This window comes from Aspergillus alliaceus (genome assembly GCF_009176365.1).
Source record: "Aspergillus alliaceus strain CBS 536.65 unplaced genomic scaffold BDW43scaffold_24, whole genome shotgun sequence".
Lineage (NCBI taxonomy): Eukaryota > Fungi > Ascomycota > Eurotiomycetes > Eurotiales > Aspergillaceae > Aspergillus > Aspergillus alliaceus.
In genome coordinates this window covers 203,995-224,115 of record NW_022474707.1, presented here as the reverse complement: position 1 = coordinate 224,115, position 20,121 = coordinate 203,995, and the positions used below count along the sequence as shown (strand labels likewise).

At 46.6% G+C, this 20,121-nt stretch overlaps 7 protein-coding genes across 7 annotated transcripts; 5 read left to right on the top strand and 2 right to left on the bottom strand.

Annotated features, from left to right (window-relative positions):
- Positions 1 to 880: 880 nt before the first annotated feature.
- Positions 881 to 1,944, top strand: BDW43DRAFT_93492 (pre-mRNA-splicing factor ISY1). The gene is made up of 2 exons (XM_032050742.1): positions 881 to 954; positions 1,074 to 1,944. Exons 1-2 carry the CDS (start codon positions 952 to 954, stop codon positions 1,827 to 1,829), a joined length of 759 nt encoding a protein of 252 aa, XP_031899935.1. The 5' UTR covers positions 881 to 951; the 3' UTR covers positions 1,830 to 1,944.
- On the bottom strand, positions 1,944 to 3,230 carry BDW43DRAFT_93489 (putative GTPase MTG1). The gene is made up of 2 exons (XM_032050741.1): positions 2,887 to 3,230; positions 1,944 to 2,808 (listed from the first exon to the last, which is right to left on the bottom strand). The coding sequence occupies exons 1-2, from the start codon at positions 3,154 to 3,156 to the stop codon at positions 2,059 to 2,061; spliced, it is 1,020 nt and encodes a 339-aa protein (XP_031899934.1). The 5' UTR covers positions 3,157 to 3,230; the 3' UTR covers positions 1,944 to 2,058.
- A 764-nt stretch (positions 3,231 to 3,994) lies between these two features.
- BDW43DRAFT_93440 (uncharacterized protein) lies at positions 3,995 to 5,408 on the top strand. Its single transcript, XM_032050738.1, has 3 exons — positions 3,995 to 4,458; positions 4,516 to 4,860; positions 4,917 to 5,408. Exons 1-3 carry the CDS (start codon positions 4,247 to 4,249, stop codon positions 5,107 to 5,109), a joined length of 750 nt encoding a protein of 249 aa, XP_031899933.1. The 5' UTR covers positions 3,995 to 4,246; the 3' UTR covers positions 5,110 to 5,408.
- Positions 5,409 to 5,808: 400 nt separating this feature from the next.
- BDW43DRAFT_311505 (alpha/beta fold hydrolase) lies at positions 5,809 to 7,145 on the top strand (the record flags this gene model as incomplete). The annotated part of the gene is made up of 6 exons (XM_032047204.1): positions 5,809 to 5,899; positions 5,959 to 6,008; positions 6,069 to 6,176; positions 6,246 to 6,358; positions 6,413 to 6,798; positions 6,859 to 7,145. 6 exons carry the CDS (start codon positions 5,809 to 5,811, stop codon positions 7,143 to 7,145), a joined length of 1,035 nt encoding a protein of 344 aa, XP_031899932.1.
- A 168-nt stretch (positions 7,146 to 7,313) lies between these two features.
- Positions 7,314 to 9,890, top strand: BDW43DRAFT_93448 (uncharacterized protein). Its single transcript, XM_032050739.1, has 4 exons — positions 7,314 to 7,920; positions 8,003 to 8,096; positions 8,165 to 9,096; positions 9,151 to 9,890. Exons 1-4 carry the CDS (start codon positions 7,481 to 7,483, stop codon positions 9,737 to 9,739), a joined length of 2,055 nt encoding a protein of 684 aa, XP_031899931.1. The 5' UTR covers positions 7,314 to 7,480; the 3' UTR covers positions 9,740 to 9,890.
- Positions 9,877 to 12,899, bottom strand: BDW43DRAFT_93468 (phosphatidylinositol 3-kinase VPS34). The gene is made up of 2 exons (XM_032050740.1): positions 12,759 to 12,899; positions 9,877 to 12,664 (listed from the first exon to the last, which is right to left on the bottom strand). The coding sequence occupies exons 1-2, from the start codon at positions 12,815 to 12,817 to the stop codon at positions 10,015 to 10,017; spliced, it is 2,709 nt and encodes a 902-aa protein (XP_031899930.1). The 5' UTR covers positions 12,818 to 12,899; the 3' UTR covers positions 9,877 to 10,014.
- Positions 12,900 to 13,226: 327 nt separating this feature from the next.
- BDW43DRAFT_300552 (Nse4 C-terminal-domain-containing protein) lies at positions 13,227 to 16,381 on the top strand (the record flags this gene model as incomplete). The annotated part of the gene is made up of 5 exons (XM_032044918.1): positions 13,227 to 13,539; positions 13,592 to 14,437; positions 14,493 to 14,667; positions 15,194 to 15,198; positions 15,696 to 16,381. 5 exons carry the CDS (start codon positions 13,227 to 13,229, stop codon positions 16,379 to 16,381), a joined length of 2,025 nt encoding a protein of 674 aa, XP_031899929.1.
- Between the last annotated feature and the right edge of the window lie 3,740 nt (positions 16,382 to 20,121).

Here is a 20,121-nt window from a genome sequence, read left to right as displayed (position 1 = left end):
ACTTTCCTCTTTACCTTCTTTCTATCTTTTTTCTTGCTTGTCTTTTGGTGGCATATGTGTATATGACCGTTAAGTGATACAATGATCTGCATTCGAATTGGTTGCTATTATTAGTATATCATGTAATTTTACAAAGTATTGTCTACAAAGTGTAATGCAATGTTTCCTCACCTTAATATAGATATACAAATCAATGGTAAGATCTGAGTCGCGCAGGTAGAACAGCATTGTTTAAGGACATTCATGCAATAGCTATTCAAGCTCCTAGACTACTATGGCCACTCAACAAGGTCCTCTAATTTATTTTTTTATTTAATTTTTTTTGAGTTGTTTTTATGTGTAGAGAGGTGCCTGTATTCCGTGAAAGATGGGGACGGATAAACATACTATATATTTCCAACTCAAAAGAGGTAAAATAAACATGATAAGTTGATAACTTGTGCATACCCTCTGCATGCTATCATCTTCTTCACCAGAAATCCGATGTTAAAAGATATGTGATGGGCATCGACTCAGATTAGTATAGTGGGAACACAAAACATGTTGTCCTTGCTGGTAACCCGCTTTGCTGCGTGCTTGAGGAGTTGCCCACTATGCCTTATCGATAGTTCATATAATACCCTGTAAGAGCCTAATAATATAAAATCAGAGCACCCAGTCCTCCAAAGCTCTAAATACGTCCCAAGACCTAGCATAGACCTCGAACCAGTTCCGATTCCATGGGTAGTAGTGATCCCTTCGAAAACCGTTTTTGGTTGGTCGACACCGAGATACATTAGCCGCGCGCCTAAATCCAAACAAGTTTAGCGCTCGCTTGAGCCGAACGTTTCCCGAGCCCACCCAAAGCTCGGATCAAGTTACTGCCATGACATGAAGGTATATTTCTTCAACCCGCCCATCTCCTATCCCTCCCAGACACTGCACTGAGATCGACCCGCGCAGCTATCCACCATGGCAAGTAACCCACAATCCTACCACGACCAGCAAAGAAACCTTCCCCACCCCTCCATATGCGCTCCCATACCCAAAAAACAGTTACCCTCGCCCGCTAACCAAGCTATGACCGATAACAGGCGCGAAACAGCGAAAAAGCCCAGTCGATGCTCTTCCGCTTCCGGGCGCAGCAGGCCGCGGATCTCGGAATCATCGATATCGGCCGCACTCGGCGGCCTAAGGCGATTACGTCGGTGGACTCGATCCCCATGTGCGAGAAATGGCGCGGGCAGGTCCTTAAGGAAATCTCGCGCAAGGTATCTCGCATTCAGGAGGCTAGTTTGAGCGATTATCAGATTCGGGACCTGAATGATGAGATTAATAAGTTGATGCGCGAGAAGTGGATTTGGGAGATGCAGATTCGGAATTTGGGCGGCCCGAATTATATGCGTGGTTCTGGGCGAGTGTATGATGATGAGGGGAGGGAGATCCCCGGTGGTGGGAAGGGGTATCGGTATTTTGGGCGCGCTAGGGAGTTGCCTGGTGTCAAGGAGATGTTTGAGGCTGCATCTCGACGGGGTCGACGGCCTGCGGAGGAAGAGGAGGAGGAAAGTCGCGGTCGAGGTGGAGATATCGCGACGAAGAAGGTGGATGCGAATTATTTCGGTTATGGGCTGGATGAAGAGGATGGCACGCTGCTAGCCTATGAGAAACAGAAGGAGAAGGAGGCTGTTGAGAGTCTGCGGGGGAAGAAGGAAAAGGACGTGGAAGATGGGTGGGAGCCACTGCCTGGTGATGCTGGTGATGGCGTTGAATGGAGGCTGCCGACGCTGGAGGAGGTACAGGAGGAACTTGTTGATCGCCGGAGGAGAAGGTTGCTGGAGAAGATCACTTAAGATGGCGTGCATGGCCTGGTGTACAGGGTGTCTTTCCAACATTCCGTTGCTCAAGAGTTTCTTCTAAAGGCGTTATGGGTGTCGTTTCATAATGTGCTATCATATGCGCTTAGCTCTCGTTTTTGATATATGACCTTTTCTTTTTACGCATTCAAGGAGAAGCAGAAAAAGCTCAACTTATGATACCAACAAGTCTCGTTCTATTGTACAATGGACATATGATTTTTATTTACAGTTTCTGGGGGTGTTGTTTTCTCGCTATTCTCTCAGCCTTCCGCGCCTGGGACATACTCATTCCCACTTCATCCTTCGTACCTTCTTGGATATGACGCTCCTCGGCTTGCAGATCATCGAGGAAGAACTTTCCTAAGCCACCAGCGCGCCATTTTTGGATGAAATGTAGGGCCGCAAGTTCGGTATTCGGGACACCACCTTTAGCAAGAAGACCGGTATGGCGGGCGAAGTCGTTCAGGAGAGGCATAATTTCATTTGTTGGGGTAGACCAACGCTCGTATACTTGGGTATTATGCAAATTTATATGATATAACAGGTAGTCTGCTAAAGTGACGGGTGAGATAACAGAGTCCTTGACGCAACCACAGAGCGCCAGTTTTAGCATTTTCTCTGCATCGGGGACATAAGGCATGAAGACACCGGGCGTGTCTAGCACGTAGACGTGAGAGCCATTCTCTCTCTCGATAATCTTGACGGGGGTCCCAATTTTCCTTGTAATACCCGGTTGGCCGCCTGTCTGTACAGCCTTGGCCTTGCGCACACCCTGGTTCCGTAGGTTATTGATTAGTGTCGACTTGCCAACGTTTGGCATGCCGACAACCATAACTCGACATCCAACGAGCTTGTCGGGCCCTTCGGCGTCGTTTCGTAAATGTTTTAATATTGAACTCACATCCGGGCGGGACGCAGAGCTAACAAAGAACACGGCGCTATTTTGGTCAAATCTTTGAATTGTTTTCTCTGCCTATACAAACGAACAGTAAGATATTGTTAATTATATATTATGCCAGGTTAGGATAATATATAATCGGACTGAACTTACCAATTTTTGCGCTGGTGACCCTGATTCTGCACCTAGATCCCTTTTGGTATAGACAATTAACCGTCTCGTCTTTCCCAAGGCCTCCTCAAACATGGGATTGATAGATGTAACTGGCACTCTGTAGTCGCGACATTCAACAACATAGTCAATGGACGACAGCATATTCTGCATCCTTTTCAGGCCAGCCCTGTGATGGCCTAAGAAATACGACCTTGGGATGGACGCATAGCTGGGGAACGTCTGCCGTGGAAGGAAGTTGGCTGCCATCATACAATGATTTGATAGATATTAGCGGGCAATAAACAGAATCGAGAACGAACTCTTCCTCCGAACATTATTGAGAGTCTACTGCGCAATAGTAAAGACTATGAAGAGAAACAGATAGTTTGATATCACTGTCGGCAATATGTCAAGAACCAACAGGCGGTGAGGAAAGCGGTGATATTGGTTTCCACAATCGTTACCTAAGAGGTGATTGGCTAGCGGAAAGAATGGATATACTAATCATGCTTCAGGTGTTCCAGCAGTCGAAGGGTGTGTACACAGGTCACGGCACCTCTCCTCAAGGGTCGCATGACACTTACCTTTTTCACGTGATTGCCAAGACCATTAACAAGCAGGAAGAAGTCGCATCAGATCATAAATTACAAGCCCCTGAGTGAATTCTGATACCTTTTTATTTCTGTAAGGGAATTATATTTACCTGCTCATACTCCGGAAGCTGTAGCTGTCCTGCAGTCACCTCACGAAGTTACCATATGTACCACATCTAAATCATTAAAATTTAAATATAGAATTTAACAAGTAATAATTTAGCACTTGATAAGCAGTTCAACATACATTCTTTGCCAAAGACGCCATAATTGGTGGCGAGGATAGTAGTGGAGAGGATGGTGGCGTGTAAGGATATTGAAAGGGGTCATGCGAATTGAAATTTTGGTCTTATGGGGAAACACCTCGTTCGGTGATCACATGATCTAAGCTTGCTTAATAAGCAATTTCGGGTCACACCACCTAAAACGAGCCCAGCTCACCTGAAACCACAGGGTAGGTTAAGTACTCCACAATGTATGACAAATATGAGATTGAATCCACTCTACCATGTTAGGATAGATAGATACTATGGATTCAGTAAGCTTATCAGAAGGTACTATGTCCAATCGGCTCAAAAAGGATGAGAGGTTGACGTCAGTCCACGTTTGCACCTTCCACTGCGGCAGCTCACTGCCACTCAAACCAAAGTCATATAGTTAGATGTTGATGTCACTCCACGTTGTCAAACCTTAACATAGATCCTTTTTCTACCCTTGCAACCCAAGTTTAACAGCACCGGAGTCTAGACCCATATCCTCTCCGCATAATGTCTAATTTCAAGTGGGCTCATCGAGTTGGCCATCTCATTGTTCAACCAGTTGATTTGCAGCATAACCCTCCGGAAAGTTACCTCTTCGTCCAAGATGGGCTTATCGTATCATGTGGAGTGTTATACGCTATGTGCTATTTTTTTTGTATACTGCGAACTTACAGAGACAAGACATACCCAGGAGCCAGTTTCGGGGGCATTCAATACCTGTAAGTCTCAAAATCATCGTTGAGGTGTGCGATTGCATCTTACAACGTCACCCATAGCAGCTTGACCATGGCATATGAGATATATTACGCGTTCACCACCACATCTACATGGTTCGAAAAGCTCGCTTTCTTAGTCTGGTTTGAATTCGACCTCGGTTTCTCAATAACAGCAATTCAGCAAGCCCACCGCCCGGATCAGAGGATCCGTCTTACTCGGAATATGATCTGCGGCGTCTTAGCTGGGATATTGTTCCTCCGGTGGTTGGCCAGTATGTACCCAGATGAGCGAGAACAAATCACCGCGTACTGGACTGGCATCCTTCTGCAATTTCCTATTGGTTGGATATGCTTGTATAGCCTGTGGAAGAAGCATGACACGAGCGGCCATTCTCTCGAGATGTGGTACGTGTCCTTCCTGCCCATTGTGGCACAAGCACCGGCTTTGCTAAATGGATCAGGGTTACTCGATACCTGGGATGCTTCACAGCATATGGCGTCTTTTTCTGGCGCTATCTGAACATCCCTCAGAACTGGGCATATGTGGGGTCAGCATGGAGTATTTGGACCATTGTGTTGACTCTGATTCCGGAGACGATTTATCCATTCGTCTATTTCTGGGTTTTCAGGGCAAGCAAGGTCAAATCAGAGTGAAGGTCTGCTGTAGTTCCAACTGCGAAGAGCTTCGGGGGTTATCGTGACTCTAACTGCAGGGTAAAAACTTATGCAAGAGGATCACAATTGGTAGTACTGGGGATCGGGACAAGCCCGTTGCCTAGACTCTTAAGTCACTAAATTGATAGGAATTCATACTAGTACCAACTCGGGAAGGCTTTCCTAACGGTTTTCTAGAAGTACCTCGGCTCTTCAATGAACCATCCTCGTTGATTCGTGCTGTTGTTACCCCGTAATTTCATAGGGTACTGTACTAGGTAGGATGCATAGGGCGGGTTCATCCTTCAACGATTTACAATACTAGGATCTCCTACATTTTACGTAACTCGTACTTTGGTGTCTACAACCTTTTGAAAGTCTCTCTCCGCTCAGAGCAGAGATTGGGGGTCATCACACATCACTAATCATGATTTAATATCCGCTGTGATGAATGACCCACTTCGCCGGAATGTATGCCCCACTTTAGCAGAGCACATAAGATCACATAAACATAATTCACCACAGGGTCAGAAGATCTAAATGGTTGTAGATCCCCTCTCAAAACAATGGCTGTGGTACAGACTAGGGATCTTTCTTCTGGGACTGGCGGAGGTAGGTTTTACTACTTAACACAACTATACCCCTCGTGAGCCGCCATACATTGTTACACAATTCTCTATTCTCAGAAACCACATCAACATGTCTTCCTCTACTACCCTCGACAAGATCAACGTTGTCAACGATCCTCGGATCCGTCGCTGCTCTGCCACCATTAATGGCAAGACATACGGTAGGGTTTCTTGCTTCCTCGATTAGAGGGAGAAAGCCTAGCTAACGTTAGTTTGATAGGGTATCTTCTTGCCCAGCCTGAGGGAGGCTTTACCCGCACGGTCTTCTTGGTATAACATCTAGTTTGACCAATGGGATCACTGGTCGCTAACCCGTGCAATAACTTCTAGATTCATGGCTTCCCAGACTTGTCTATGGGTTGGAGATACCAGATCCCTGTTTTTCTCAAACTTGGCTTCCGCGTTGTCGCCGTCGACTGTATTGGATACGGACGTTCAGTAAGTTCTAAGTGACTAAATACACGGGAAGGGTTTGTCCCGGGGTTTTTGCTAATCTAGGTTGTTCAGGATGCACCAACTGGGTCTCTCGACCCATATTCCTACCAGTCGCACGCTGATGACTTATTCGAACTTGGGAAGCAGCTTGGCTGTGAAAATATTGTTCTTGCTGGTCATGACTGGTATGTAGCCACTTACTGACATATCATGAGAGCATGTTTAATATTTTCATAAAGGGGTTCGGTGATTGCCTCTCGGTTTACTCTTTACCACCCATCTTTCATCACCCATCTCATTCTCTTTGTTGTCCCCTACCTTCCTCCCTCGTCAAAATACATTGATACGGCGGACCTCGCCAAGCTCGTCCCCACAGTTGCCTACCAACTGCAATTTGGCAGCGCAGACGGCGTGGTAGAGTCCCATACCCAAGATAAGGAAGGTATCCGCGCCTTCCTCAATGGTCTGTACGGTGGAGCCACTCCTGAAGGCAAGTTTGCCATGGATTCAACCCGCGGGTTTGACTTTGATTTGGCCACCAAGCTGGGCCATACGAGGTTGCTCAGCGAGGATGAACTGCAATATTACGTAGAGGAGTACTCAAGAAACGGGCTCCAAGGACCATGTGAGTACACCTCGTCCTCATTCTGCCAGCGTCAGAAAGCAAAAGCTAATATACTTGTAGGCAACTACTACCGTATTCGCCAGCAGAGCTTCACGGATGAACAGCCTCTCCTAGCTCAGGGCAAAGAGGCAATCTCAATCAAGTGCCCCGTGCTCTACGTTCATGCGCTAGCCGACCTTGTGGTCAACTCCGAGATGCCAAAGGCCATGGTGCCCTTCGTGCCCAATCTCACCGTGAAAGAAGTCGAGGCAGGACATTGGGCTCTGTGGCAGAAGCCAGCGGAGGTGAATGCTTTTGTGACGGAGTGGTTGCAGCAGCAGGGACTTGTTGAGTCGTCTAAGCTGTAGAACTGTGGGTTATTAGCTCTAAAGATATTTTCCGTAATTTAAAGAGTTAATGCATCTGCTAGCTTTTTTCTTTTCGGTTCCTTAACTTTATTATGTATGTTCAGTTTTGGCTTGGCGTGAAGTCAATCTTAGTAGTCAAGAGACCACCCCTCATTGGCGCACGTATTTAACTAAATCCATGAACAACGACTATAAAACCAACAACGTCACCGTCTCCACCAACGACTCTGCCTTTGCTTCCCCCAGAGTCTACGAATAGGTTGATAATTTATTTCTCTACTTAGAGAGACTGGGAATGCGATCACAAATGCTACATTGTCTCAATTATCCAATACATGTCCCTGATCTCGGCTTTTCGACCCCGCTCTACTCGAGCCTCTGCCCTACGCCACAGGCCCCCGAGGCGACCGAATGGGCGAGAACAAAGTGGTGTCCACGAGATTGAGGTTGACGAAAGAGATGATGCACATTCAATTATAACACCCTCAAAGCACACCCCTAAAGCGTTTCGCGTCTTACGGGGCTCCGTATCGGCTGGCGGGCCTCTACGTCCCTTCCGGTTGGTGAAGCAGGATATCGTCAACCTTCGTCGCCGATATGTCTCAGACTGGACGTTATTCAACCAGTTAATTTTTGCCAGCGCGGTCTATCTCTTTTTCACTAACCTTCTTCCGGGAATCACTTTTGCCAGTGATTTATATGTCCTGACTGGCAAGACTTGGGGCACTATTGAGGTCGTGTTTAGTACAGGACTATGCGGGGTTATCTTCTCTTTGTATGTTACCCCCAATCCACGGTGTACATATTTGTCGTCGCTCGCGTAGCTCCGTTAAATCTTTGAAGCTGACGATTTCCAGATTCTCCATTCAACCGCTGACAATTCTTGGTGTCACTGGTCCTTTCTCTGTACTAGCTGAGAACATCTATGCATTATGCGACGAAGTGTTCAAGGTATTCTCCTTATCAAAGCAATGACAACATCTGTCTGCTTTTTGACAGCGCGTTAACAACAGATATAGGTACCCTTCCTCCCTTTTATGGCATGGTCCCTGATTCACGCAGCATGGCTACATTATATCTTGGCCATAATTAATGCTCACGACTGGACTATGCGCTATGTGACAACATTTGCCACGGAGATTTTCTCTCTCCTGAACAGTATCATCTATTTTCACAAAGCAATCCAAGAGCTTGAAAGAGCACACGATACTCTCTCGTTCGCTGCTTTCCTGTACGCGGTGATCGGTGCCGTCGGCACCATGCTACTGGCCATTTTTCTCTCCACAGCCGAGAGCTGGAAGCCTTTATTCCATCGATACATCCGAATGGGGCTGACAGAGTATGCTGCTGCAATTTCCATTATCGTCTTCATTGCCATGCCCCACATTGGTGAATTAGCATATCTCGACAAGATGACTCTGCCCGTCAGCAGCTCCTTCAAACCCACATCACCAGAGCGTGACAAGTTCTTCGTTGAATTCTGGACCCTACCCATCGAATGGGTCTTCGCCGCCATAATCCCAGGAATCATCATCACCATTCTTTTCTTCTTCGACCACGAGGTCAGCTCCATAATATGCACGATCGATAGATACGGAACCCGTAAGCCCGGAGGCTTCGCATGGGACATCATCCTATTAGGCACAACAACCGCTCTTTGTGGAATCCTGGGCATCCCACCCGCCAACGGCCTCCTACCCCAAGCACCCCTGCACTCTGAATCACTAATGCATTCCGAACGAGAACAGCGCACCATTACCATAGACAGCGAAGAGAAAGTCGAATCGCACGATGTTAAACGCGTTCACGAACAGCGCTGGTCATCCTTTCTGCACGCAGGGGCTATCCTTCTCTTCGTCAGCCCGCCATTCATGAAAGTCCTTGGCTTAACGCCGACAAGCGTTCTTGCTGGATTGTTCATGTTTATGGGCGAACAAAGTCTATCAGTCAAGTAAGTACTCTGCGTAGCTCGATGGCACGGGAAACGTAGCTCATGCAGCCGCAGCCCCATACTATATCGAACCTTCTACCTCCTCACCCCGCCTTCAGAACTCCCGCCTCTGCCCTCGTCCTTGGCGAAGCAGGCGGATGGTTCAGATATGAATGATACCAGCCCGCCACCACGCCCCTCTTACGTCCCCATCCACCTATACACTATCCTTCAGATCGTCATCTCGGTGGTCATTTTCATCGTCACTCTGACGCGAGGCGCTCCTGCCTTTCCCGTTCTCATCGTTGCTCTTGTCCCCTTCCGCCTGCTAGTGATGAAACGCTGGTGGCCGCGCGAGGTCCTCCGCTTCGTCGATGCCTGGGCTTGCAGAGAAGGGACGCCTGAGGATGATGAGGATGCAGAGGCAAAGAAGGATGGGACCATCAGCGGCGCTAGTCAGAGTACCGAAGTAGGTGGTATATTTTCCTCGCGGTTAGATGAGACTGGGATGCATTCTGGGACGCCGGCCGTGATACCTAGGCCAATGTCTCATCCAGGTGAGGTGGATATCTTGGACAGGAGTGAAACTGGACAGGAATGGGTGGAGCTTGAGTTCCGAACACGGCAAGACGAGGAACTGGGTCGGCCGATCAAGGGTTGTTGATCGTGTTGATTTGCCGATGTGGATTGTCAACTATGGAGGGTTAGGAGTATATATTTATCCCGGTCATATGGAATTCCTATCTATAGATCTATTTATTGACAAAGAATACTATCCCAAGTCGACTAGGGTATCTTCCGCAGACAAGACGTGCGCCGACCCCATCCCATGACTCCTTATTATACCAATACATTAAGAATAGCGCCAAAGCCAGTATTAGTATCCCAAAATCGAAGCGGCAAATAAGAATTCCGGCGAGCGCTAGCTGTGATGTTACATCATGCTCTCCAACCTTGGACGAACTCATGGAGACGGTCAATAACCACACCAAATATAGCGTTGACGCTGTCACCGATAAGCTGTTCGAAATGACGAATAGCCTCCTCTTCTGTCATCTCGAGGTGGAATCTCTCTTTGACCTTGAGGACCGCCTTATCCGGTTCGACACGGATATCGGGGATATTGGCGTCGACCATTAAACTGAAAAGGTTAAGGATAAGGTTTGCTGACTTGCGCAGCGTGGTATATGCTGTGAAACAGTATTGCTTGAATTGGAGGTAATGAGGAGAGGTGGTACCGCCCATTCCTTCGACCATTTCTTTGCAGAGCTTCATCATCGGGGCAAATGGTTTGGGGTCTCGGCCTAGAATGAATCCGAAGTCGGCGTGGAAGAAATGACCATCTGGAGCTAGTAGGAGATTCTCAAGGTGCCTGTCGCCGACGCCGAGGAGGTATGTGATCACGCAATAGCCGGCACATGATTTTATATAGGTATCCATGGTCTCCTTTCGGACGCCGAGGGGTTCACTTTCATCGGGGTTGTGTTCTTGGAGGTATGCAAGAACTGATCTATGCTTGGCCGAGATCGCAGACAGAGAGGCTGACGGAATGAACTGAACGGCGCCCGCCGTAGCATTAGTCGCAAGAATTCGATATGGTGTCAGTTTGAGATCTAGGTTTTCCTTCTGTAGGAGACGGTCCATCAGAATGATAATCTGTATAACGAGTTGATCTTGGCGAAGATCATCGCCGACTTTGAACAAGATCGGATATTTCTGCCCTCCTGATGTTTTGAAAGTGATGAGTAAAGGAGACAATGTAGATTTGAAGACATTGGACTCATCCGGAAAACAGCCCGTGACTAGAATTTCCGGGTCTAAGGGTAGCGGCAATGGAGGCTCAATGTGCACTATATCATTCTTAGGGTCTTTTAGGTACTTTTTGAGCTTCTCGATTTTTAGTGGTCGGGTGTCGCGTGAAAATCGAAGATCCTTGGCGATTTTTGACAGTATGGCAACCAGTTCGCCCTGACGCAACAGTGTCTTTCGATGCCCGGGATGAACTTGTTCTAAGTCAGTCATGAAGTAATATTCTACCCGAGCAAAGAGTCTGCGCTGGGCTGATAGGGTTCCTGGGCTGGTGTCATCACATTCAACCATTAGATACCAGTGGAAATAGTTGCCAAGCTTGAAATTGTTTGCAGCACGAGTGATTAAGAAATTAGCCAGAGACGAGTCATGAGCACTGTCCTCGGTTTCATTGTTGGAATTGTCCTCGTACTTTAGCGCTTGTACCAACTGGAGAAGGTAAAGGAGAAGCTCTTCGTCATCAGCCTTCCGAAGTCTTTCAACTGCATAAGAACGAACTGCAGAATTATCGAAAGTGGGTCCTAGGAGCTCCAAAGCATCGTCAACATCGATTTCAGTCCATTTCGGAAGGATTTCCACTGCTTGATGCGATTCACCGGCATCCCGCCAATTCACGGACTTCACGAATTTAGTCAATGCTCTCTTCTCACGAGTTAAATAGTACCTGAAACGCCAAACAAGGTCTTTCTCCTCAGCAGTGAGGTCTTGCGTCGGCTCGTATGATAGTATGGCATTTAGTTCATCCCGGATCTTTGGATTCGGTTTCAGGTCTCTGTCCATTATGCCAGTACGATGACTACGAATGAGTCTCCTATGCTTATCCTCACAGGGATTACCTGTCTGACCAACTTCAGGGTCGTAGATTCTGATTACGCCCTCCCCGTCAGCGCCTTCGATTCCGGGACCAAAGCGTACCTCCGGAGCAGGTTTCAAGGCAGAGTTAGGATTCGTAGGTGCGGTCAGGGGATAGGGCGAGATAGGAGGCGGCGGATACTCGTGGTCGGACCAGACGATGGGGTGGTCAAAACGTGGAAATTCGACATAGAGAGTAAAATTTTCGTCATCAAAATCCTCCCCATCTGAATCCTCTCCATCTGCGCCATTTTCGCCTGTGGATTTTTGCTTCGTCGATTTCAAGAGGATGGTCCGCTTTCTAGCGGCTTCTTCGGCATTAAGCTTCAGCTTCTCCAGCTGACGGAAGACCATCTGGTCCATCCAATCAATGCGTGGTATTTCTCCCATCTCATGTTTTTTGATCAAGACCTCCACTCTTTCCAACTCCATCTCCTCGGGAGAAGGGCCTAGCGGGTCGGGGATATTGGCCTTCCGTCGTCTCATCGGTGGACTGGAAGGGGTACTTGTCGAAGAAAATCCATCCGCAGCTTTATGGCGATATACTTTGCACTTCTGCCTTCCTGTTTTCAATTTACCCTCTTCATCAAATAGAGATAACGTTGTTCCGCCAAATGGAATATAATGACCTTGCGCACCTTCGCCGCCAAATGGGGACAGGTCCCAAACTGTTATAGCAAGCTGACATCCAAATGGGGCATCTTTAAGGGACATGGGCATTTGCAGCCATTCGTTCCAAGTACGGGTCGATTTGAACGTCCTATATGAGGTCTGTAAAGGCACTCCCAGCGGCTTTGAATCCGACCATAGTTGCACTGTAACGAACAGATCAGACGTTGGATTCTGCGTCGAACCGAGGTGTCGTAATTCCGATCGCTTTAAGAGTACAGAAAAGGGTATCTCTTTTTGCTTCCCTTCCAAGGAGCCACTGCCAAGTAGTCAGTCAATTTGTTAATTTTGCGTCTAAGAGCATCCTGCCATTGCAATGCAGCTCACAGGTCCATTGGAGTCCGGTCGCTTACATTTTGATATAAATCGGAAAGTCCACCTGAGTGGAAACGGCGAAAGTAAAGGCCTCCATTCTGATTCGGAGATTCCGAATCCGCCCTCATTGACTCCTGGAGCCCTTCATTGTGTATGTTTAAGTAAAAGGAGGACAAGAGAGCTCCGTCCGGGGAGATGGCGATTGATTGGCTGGGGGCCAAGAGCACTTATCGGATGACGCGGGGTCAGCTGAGTCCACGTGATGCCGTTCGCAACGCGTTTTGATGCGCGAAATCAAAGAAGTTATGGGGTTGACTGATGTGATTATTTTTTGAGGTAATTGTGAGCGGCCTATTTTCCTTATGTCTTACTTGTCCGAGTGACCTTGGCCTCTCCAATCATCGCTCGTAGATTATATCCGTGTTTCACCACCCTGTCACTGTCTTTGTCCAATCGTGGTCGCGTTTTGTGTTCGACGTACTTTCGTCGAAGTCCCGCCGCTAAGCATGGCACGCATTTCACATGCCCAAAGTCCACCAAGTCAATCTTCATCGTCAGAGCCTTCATCCGATAAGGAGAACCATCAAGCTCCTTCTCGTGTTGCAAAGAGAAGTCAGACCAAGACCATGGCCTCTGGCGCTACTGCGAAGCGCCAGCGACTGTCAAATAGAACGTCCGATACTATTCAAAGTGACAGTCAACCTCAACTACCACCGTTGCAACAAAATATCGATAAGAGATACTACGATCCAGATCAGGATGAAAATGAAAGAAGACGAGTAAGAAAAGGGCTCAGGGACTTGACGCGCGAGCTACATGGTAAGGTGTCACCGGACAAAGCTCCATTTACGACTTCCTAACGATCGTGTAGATTCTAGGAGTGAGTTTATGCAGGCTGGGAACCATGGCATTCGGGATACCATCAAAAAAGCCAATGAATACTTTCAGGATGTTAAGCAAACTTCCGACGCTACGATTGATTCCCGTCTCTTGGTCACTGCGGCCGACCTGTCATACAAGAAAACAGCACATTTAGTCTTAGGAGATGGCTCTGCAGGTATAGACGTTGACGAATTTGTCTCTAAGTGTATATCCTTCATGCGCAGTGCTCCAGGAGATTCACAAAATATAATGCCTAGCACGCAGCGTCGTCGTACGCAAGCCCCGGGTAGAAGCCAAGCGGACCCCAACGATAGTGATGACGACCAGGGAGATGCACTGAACTGGGACTGGCTTGGGCGATCTGCTTGCTTTCGCCATAATTCGCGACCGTCCATCTCTGGTTTCTTGCTAGGGCCGTTATCGGTACAAAAGCGCACACGACAGATTACACAGCGAAGGGCTACAGAGCGTCGCGATCCGTCACAAGCAGTGCGACCGCAGGAACTTCAAGAAGAAGACCTGGACCGACAAGAAACGTCCAATCTTACCGCCATGTGCACTAGTATAAACAAACTGCTGGCGAGAATACAGAATGCTGGCCAGGACAATGTAGATAGGGTCCTATTGCAGCTGGATGAGGAACCAACAGAAGAGATGGTACAAGAAGTGATGGCTAAATATCATGTTGCTGATGATGGCGGTGTCCCTCTGTTTCAGTTCTGCATAAATCCGAGATCTTTCGGACAGAGCGTGGAAAATCTGTTTTACGTCAGCTTCCTTGTCAGAGATGGCACTGTTGGTATCCAAGTGGATAGTCGGGAATTGCCAACCTTGCGTAAGTTTCCCTCTATTCCAAGTCCTGCTTCGTTAACTAACACCGGCCATTACAGATGCCGCGAAACCGTATGCCCCGAGCGAAGCCTTGAAGAAAGGGGTTCAAAAACACCAGGCTATATTCAGCCTTGACTTTGAAACCTGGAGGGACTTAATCGAGGTATACGGCATCAAGGAATCCATCATTCCTCATCGTGCCGAAGAGCAACAAGAGAACAATGGGCGGGGCTGGTATGGCTAAGGTGTTCGCCTAGGCATGTCTTCCAACTGCAACCTGTGGAGCTCGGCCTCAAACTCTTGTTCTCCCTTTCCGCCTTTTGCTTAAATTGCACATACTTATGATACCCATATTACTGTGAAGATTCCATATAACATCATTTTTGGAGCATATCTGTGGTGACTTGTAAATTGTTTGTATAGCGACTTCATTTAGTGTCTCACATCTGCTCAATCAAACATATACTATCCATACATTTTGTTCACATACCAATGCATAATACTTGGTAATATGGCAGCAAGATAGCTTAGGAAGCAACAGTCTTCAAATTGTCGGCTTAGAGATATTCAGCGTTCTAGACCGGGAGTACTTACGCATATAAGTATAACTATGGAAAGGGCAAATTCGTATTAGTAAGCCGCTCAGCTTCGAACAGTTAGTAGCTGAGGTACTAGTACTACCCTATAATAGTACGGAGCAGTGCTGTAACATGTCCCAGGCACCAGAAGATCATTGGAGAGATGAGGTTCACAGGATTAGGCCGAGTGTGGCCACAGTGCGGAGAGAATTATATGGAGCCCCGCTCTATGTTGACGTCACGCGTAGCCACAGGTCCAGATCCCGATGCTTAATTAATTGACGGATTATATGATCATGCCAGAGGATATGAGATCCTATGGACAACTCAGCAGCTAAAAGGCCACGATCCTTCCTTGGACCTCGCCTGTACTTGATAAATATCCCATTCCCCTCATCATCATAATTACCATTTGATACGAGTCGCACGCAAGAGACACGCAAGCCACACTCGAGGAGATTCAGCCATGGCTCCTCAACTTTTCCCAAAGAACCCCTCTGAGGTGATGGTGATCCGCAATGTGACGTCGGATGTGATAACAATGAGCCTGCCATTCGCGAGATTTGGACGTTTAAAGTTCGGTGGACGAGGGACTCTAGGTATGTGACTATATATTCCTTTCATGACTACATCCCACTCCCCATTGGCAAGCTTGCACAACAAATTAACTAACGGCCCCCGTAGTTAAGTTAGCGTCCGGTGCTCTCGCAGTGTTCTCTCCCGTCTCTCTTACACCAGAAGTCCGCGAAACCATTTCGAGTCTGGGCGGCAACCTCAAATACATCGCCGCGCTGGACCTAGAGCACCACATCAACATAACGCCGTGGAAGGAGGCATACCCCGACGCTAAAATCATCGCGCCCGAAGGTCTCTACGAAAAGCGACAGTCCAATCCCGAACACAAAGATACACCGTTCCACCACGTGTTCCGCAAAGAGAACAAAGGGCAGCAGAAAATCTCCGAAGAGTTTGACTCGGAGTTTGAGACTGAATACGTGTACGGGCATCCGTCGCGGGAGCTTGTCTTTCTGCATAAGCGATCCGGCACGCTCATTGAGGCCGATCTTTTGTTTAATCTACCCGCAAGGGAGCAGTATTCGAAGACCGGTGAAAGTGCCACTTCAGGGGCTCTTACCAAGATTATTAGCCCATTGTTATCGACTCACCCGCCTGCGACATGGCAGAAGAGGTTCGTGTGGTATATACTGTCGAGTGGTGATCGACGGGCGTTTAATGAGTCGGTAAGACGGATTGATAAGTGGGATTTTAATCGGTTGATCCCGTGCCATGGGGATGTGGTTGAAAGTGGTGCTAAGGGAGTTTTCCGGACAGTGATGGAATGGCACTTGGAGGAGAAGAAGAATATCTGATTATTTTTCTTTTATGGTTTGACATAATTTGTTTCCTGTTGCTGGGGTGTTTCCCGCAGTTTACTACTACTACTATTATCTGTAGGGAATAAAAGATTTTAATAATATTTTAAAGGTATACCTATCGAGTATTATTGTCTAAAATATGTAGAATTCAGGATTGACATATGAGCTTTCTCAAATCGTTTTAGCAAGTAATCTATATTAAGTTTCATATATATAACTTTAGTGCCTATATAGTTTAGTAATATCTTCAATATTCGGAGGTAATCATATCAAAGTTGGAGAATGATAGAACCAGCAATCTACTGTTTTGTTTTTGTTCGAGATGACTCTATATAACTATTAGCTGACGGGCAAATGGTAGTAATTGTGTTCATAGAGTAAGTCTTTATAGGTAGAGTTGTTTTCAACAACTCAAACGAGATCATCGAGAACAAGTAGAAAGAATACTATCCAGAGCAATTTCTAGATGGGTGCAAGAATCCAGCATCAGGATAAGAATATACTATTTAAAAATGATTTTTTTTATCAAGTCTAGAGCTCATTCATTACCACCATACTCTTTTTTTTTTTAAAAAAAGCACCATAAATTAACGATGTCACCTCCATCTTCCTCTATCAACTCATAAAAATGCTTCTCGCGATCTGACCCCAAGTTGTCCAAGAGCAGATAGAATATAAGATATTTCAATTTGCAAAGCACCTATCCTGTGAAGTGAGGGAGCATCCCAGATTATACGAATCAAACAAAGTCAATAAAGCCTGGCACTCCCCGATGATAAAGTATAGTCAGATTTATTGAGGATCTTGAAAAGCTTTTGGGAGAAACGGCTGACAGATGACGTGGTGAAGCTACATCATGGTCTATCTATCATCCTGCTATCTCCTTGGGTCCACGCCCTTCTTTTGAAACTCACCTAACGTACTAAGGTGCCTATGCCCTAGGCTGCATGCCTAATGAGGACTGCCTCCTATCAATATCTGAAAGATGTGGAAGTGAGCTATGCCAATCAGCAATTGATCTGTCCACTCGTCTTACATTTCTATGGATTGTAGCACCAGGTCGAAATGTAGGGAACTAACTGGGTAAGGGATCTGATATCACCTGCCTCAACTCTAAATATGTTGACCGGAATTACACAGTACATGACGGCCCCTCCCTCATTACATCCTCGGGTTTAAAATCTAGCCCACTAACTGACTATGGAGTATGCAGATTACTAAGGTAACAGCAAAGATTCCAGAGAAAAAAATTATATATACATACTCTGCTTAATAGAAAAGAACAGCTAAGGTCGGATCTAGTATACCAATGCGCAATCAAATAGTTTCGTCTGTACAGGGGTTTCTCTGATAACATGATCAGGACCAAAGGGCCATTAACCAAGCCTGGGGCCTGGGAGAACATCGTTCCTATGCACCCCGTACTCCCACCTGATATTGTACCATCCCAGCTTTCCCCTTCCTCCCCTCTCCCCCCATTCTTTTTTTTCACCTTCTCTAAGGGGGAGGGAAGTTTGAGTCTAACACCCCTCCCAAAGTGTTCCAAGAACAAATAAATCGAAAAGAAACAGGAAATTCTTGACGTATAGCGAGAGAATGGTAAGGTTCATCGAGCCTCTACGATTACGCCAGGACATCATGGTTAATAGTGGTTTTACATTATACGCTCAGCGCTCTAATCTGTTCAGAATAATCATTTTACCCTTATATTACATCCGCATCAGTGCTTGACTTCGCCGCCTGTTCCTCAACTCCTCTTTACGAACCGGCACAAAATTTCTAAATCTGCTGGAGGCCAAGAGGCCCTATACAGCGCCGTTGGGGTATTTCCTAATTTCATCTTGGATGGAGGCAAACCCACGACCTTTCATATCACTGTGTCAGCCGGGGCAGCTCTCCTGAGCGGCATATGGACAGGACGCCTATATTCCAGGAAATCTGAACTGTACTCAGAAATACTGGTCTGGATAATACTGCCGACCATGTTTAAGATAGCAAGATGACTAGAGGTTAACAAGATCCGAAGGGGAGCCTCTTTTAGCGATCCAGTACCTCAGCCTCTGTCCGCAACATCATTATGGATCGTTGCGCTAGGTATTGCTACGTTTTCTGTCTTCCAAGCGGAAAACGAAACACTTGGACTTCTTGTAAGTATCTTACTATTTGAAAGGAGTTATCCCTAACGCTAATCACTAACAGCCGCTATTTACCCCACTTCTAATATCAGAGAAGTATCTTGGTTGCGAGTTCTGTGATACTACAATATTTGATTTCATGCGCTTTACTCCTTTTATGCACACAGTTTGGGGTACAACCCTGCTTGCTTCATTTTTTATCGTTACTTTAGCAGGTTGGCATTTTCAGGGATATTTCCTTTCGACTATTCCGGTCCCTGCTCTATTAGGTATCTATATCATTCTTACACCCAGGACTGGTCGAAGCACTCGGGTTATTCCTTTCTTTGATATTGAAGCCGCCATTTGTCCCCTTACGCTGCGTGTTGTCAGTCAGTTGGCCATGGTATTTGGTGTGGAGACTGTCGCATTTGGTTCCCTTAGAAGCCAAACTAAAGCCACTCTTATATTGGGCTTAGTGAAAGCGTTAAATTGGTATTTCTCAACTGGAATAGTATGTTCCGTCCTTCATCAAGAGATTCGAGCAACACTTTCTAGCTTAGTAGACTCAACATGGTTCTTGGCGTACTGCCACTACTATAAGGATATTCAGCGTTACGTCCACACGAAATACCATGATGCTGTCCTCGGATTCTCGACCTTATTACATATCATAGCATCACTTCTCGCATTTAGTCAATTCATCTATATGCTTCCAACAAGGTCCCGGTCAGTTCTCTGGATCTTTTCTTCTGTGTCTCTTATCCCATTCCTTGCCAATAGATTCACAATGCACAAACTTCAGTGATCCGTTCTGGACTGCATCCTGTTGAATCTTTGATCCACAATGCTAAGATGGGCTTCGACGGTCTACTTCGAAAGCAATCGCAAAATTATACCGCTGCGTATAATGAATATCGACATCGATACGGCATATAGCCGCCACCTGGTTCTGAAGCCTGGTATAAGTTTGCTAAATTACGTCAACCGCCTATTGTTGATGAATTTGATATGATATATGAGGTTGTCGCACCATTCTTGCAATTGAATGGTCAAGACATTCATGATATTATGAACGGTATTCAAGTCATGTCGAACAGCGAGCAGTGGTTCTGTATATTTTCTGGTCAGCAGGCTAAGACTCACTGTAGTCATGCCGATCGCACTTTTGACAGACATATACAGCGCTTGTTGAATCAGCTTCTGGAGAATTTAGGCAGCGGTCTTCCAGACATTAGATTACTTGTTAATCATCTTGATGAACCAAGCGTCCTCATTCCCCCACGATTGCTGGAAAAAGATGGCCTTCGCACTAAGTACTTCAACTTAAAAAATGTCGAGGTAGCCGGTCTGGGATACGCTTACGAAATTTTGCTCCTCCCGGAAAAGGAACAGTGCCCAGATTCCAGCGGATAGATTTATCCTCTCCTTAGCGCTATGGATCTTTGCCAACATTCTGAGTATAGCGCTATGCATGGCCTTACTATTAGCCCTACATCTTTCATCTCTTTGAGGTTACCGTGCCAATTTTGTCAACGGGTTCTCTTTCCACAATGGGCGGTTTCTTATATCCTAGCCCAGCCTATAATGAGACTGAATTTAGATACTTAGATGCCGTTA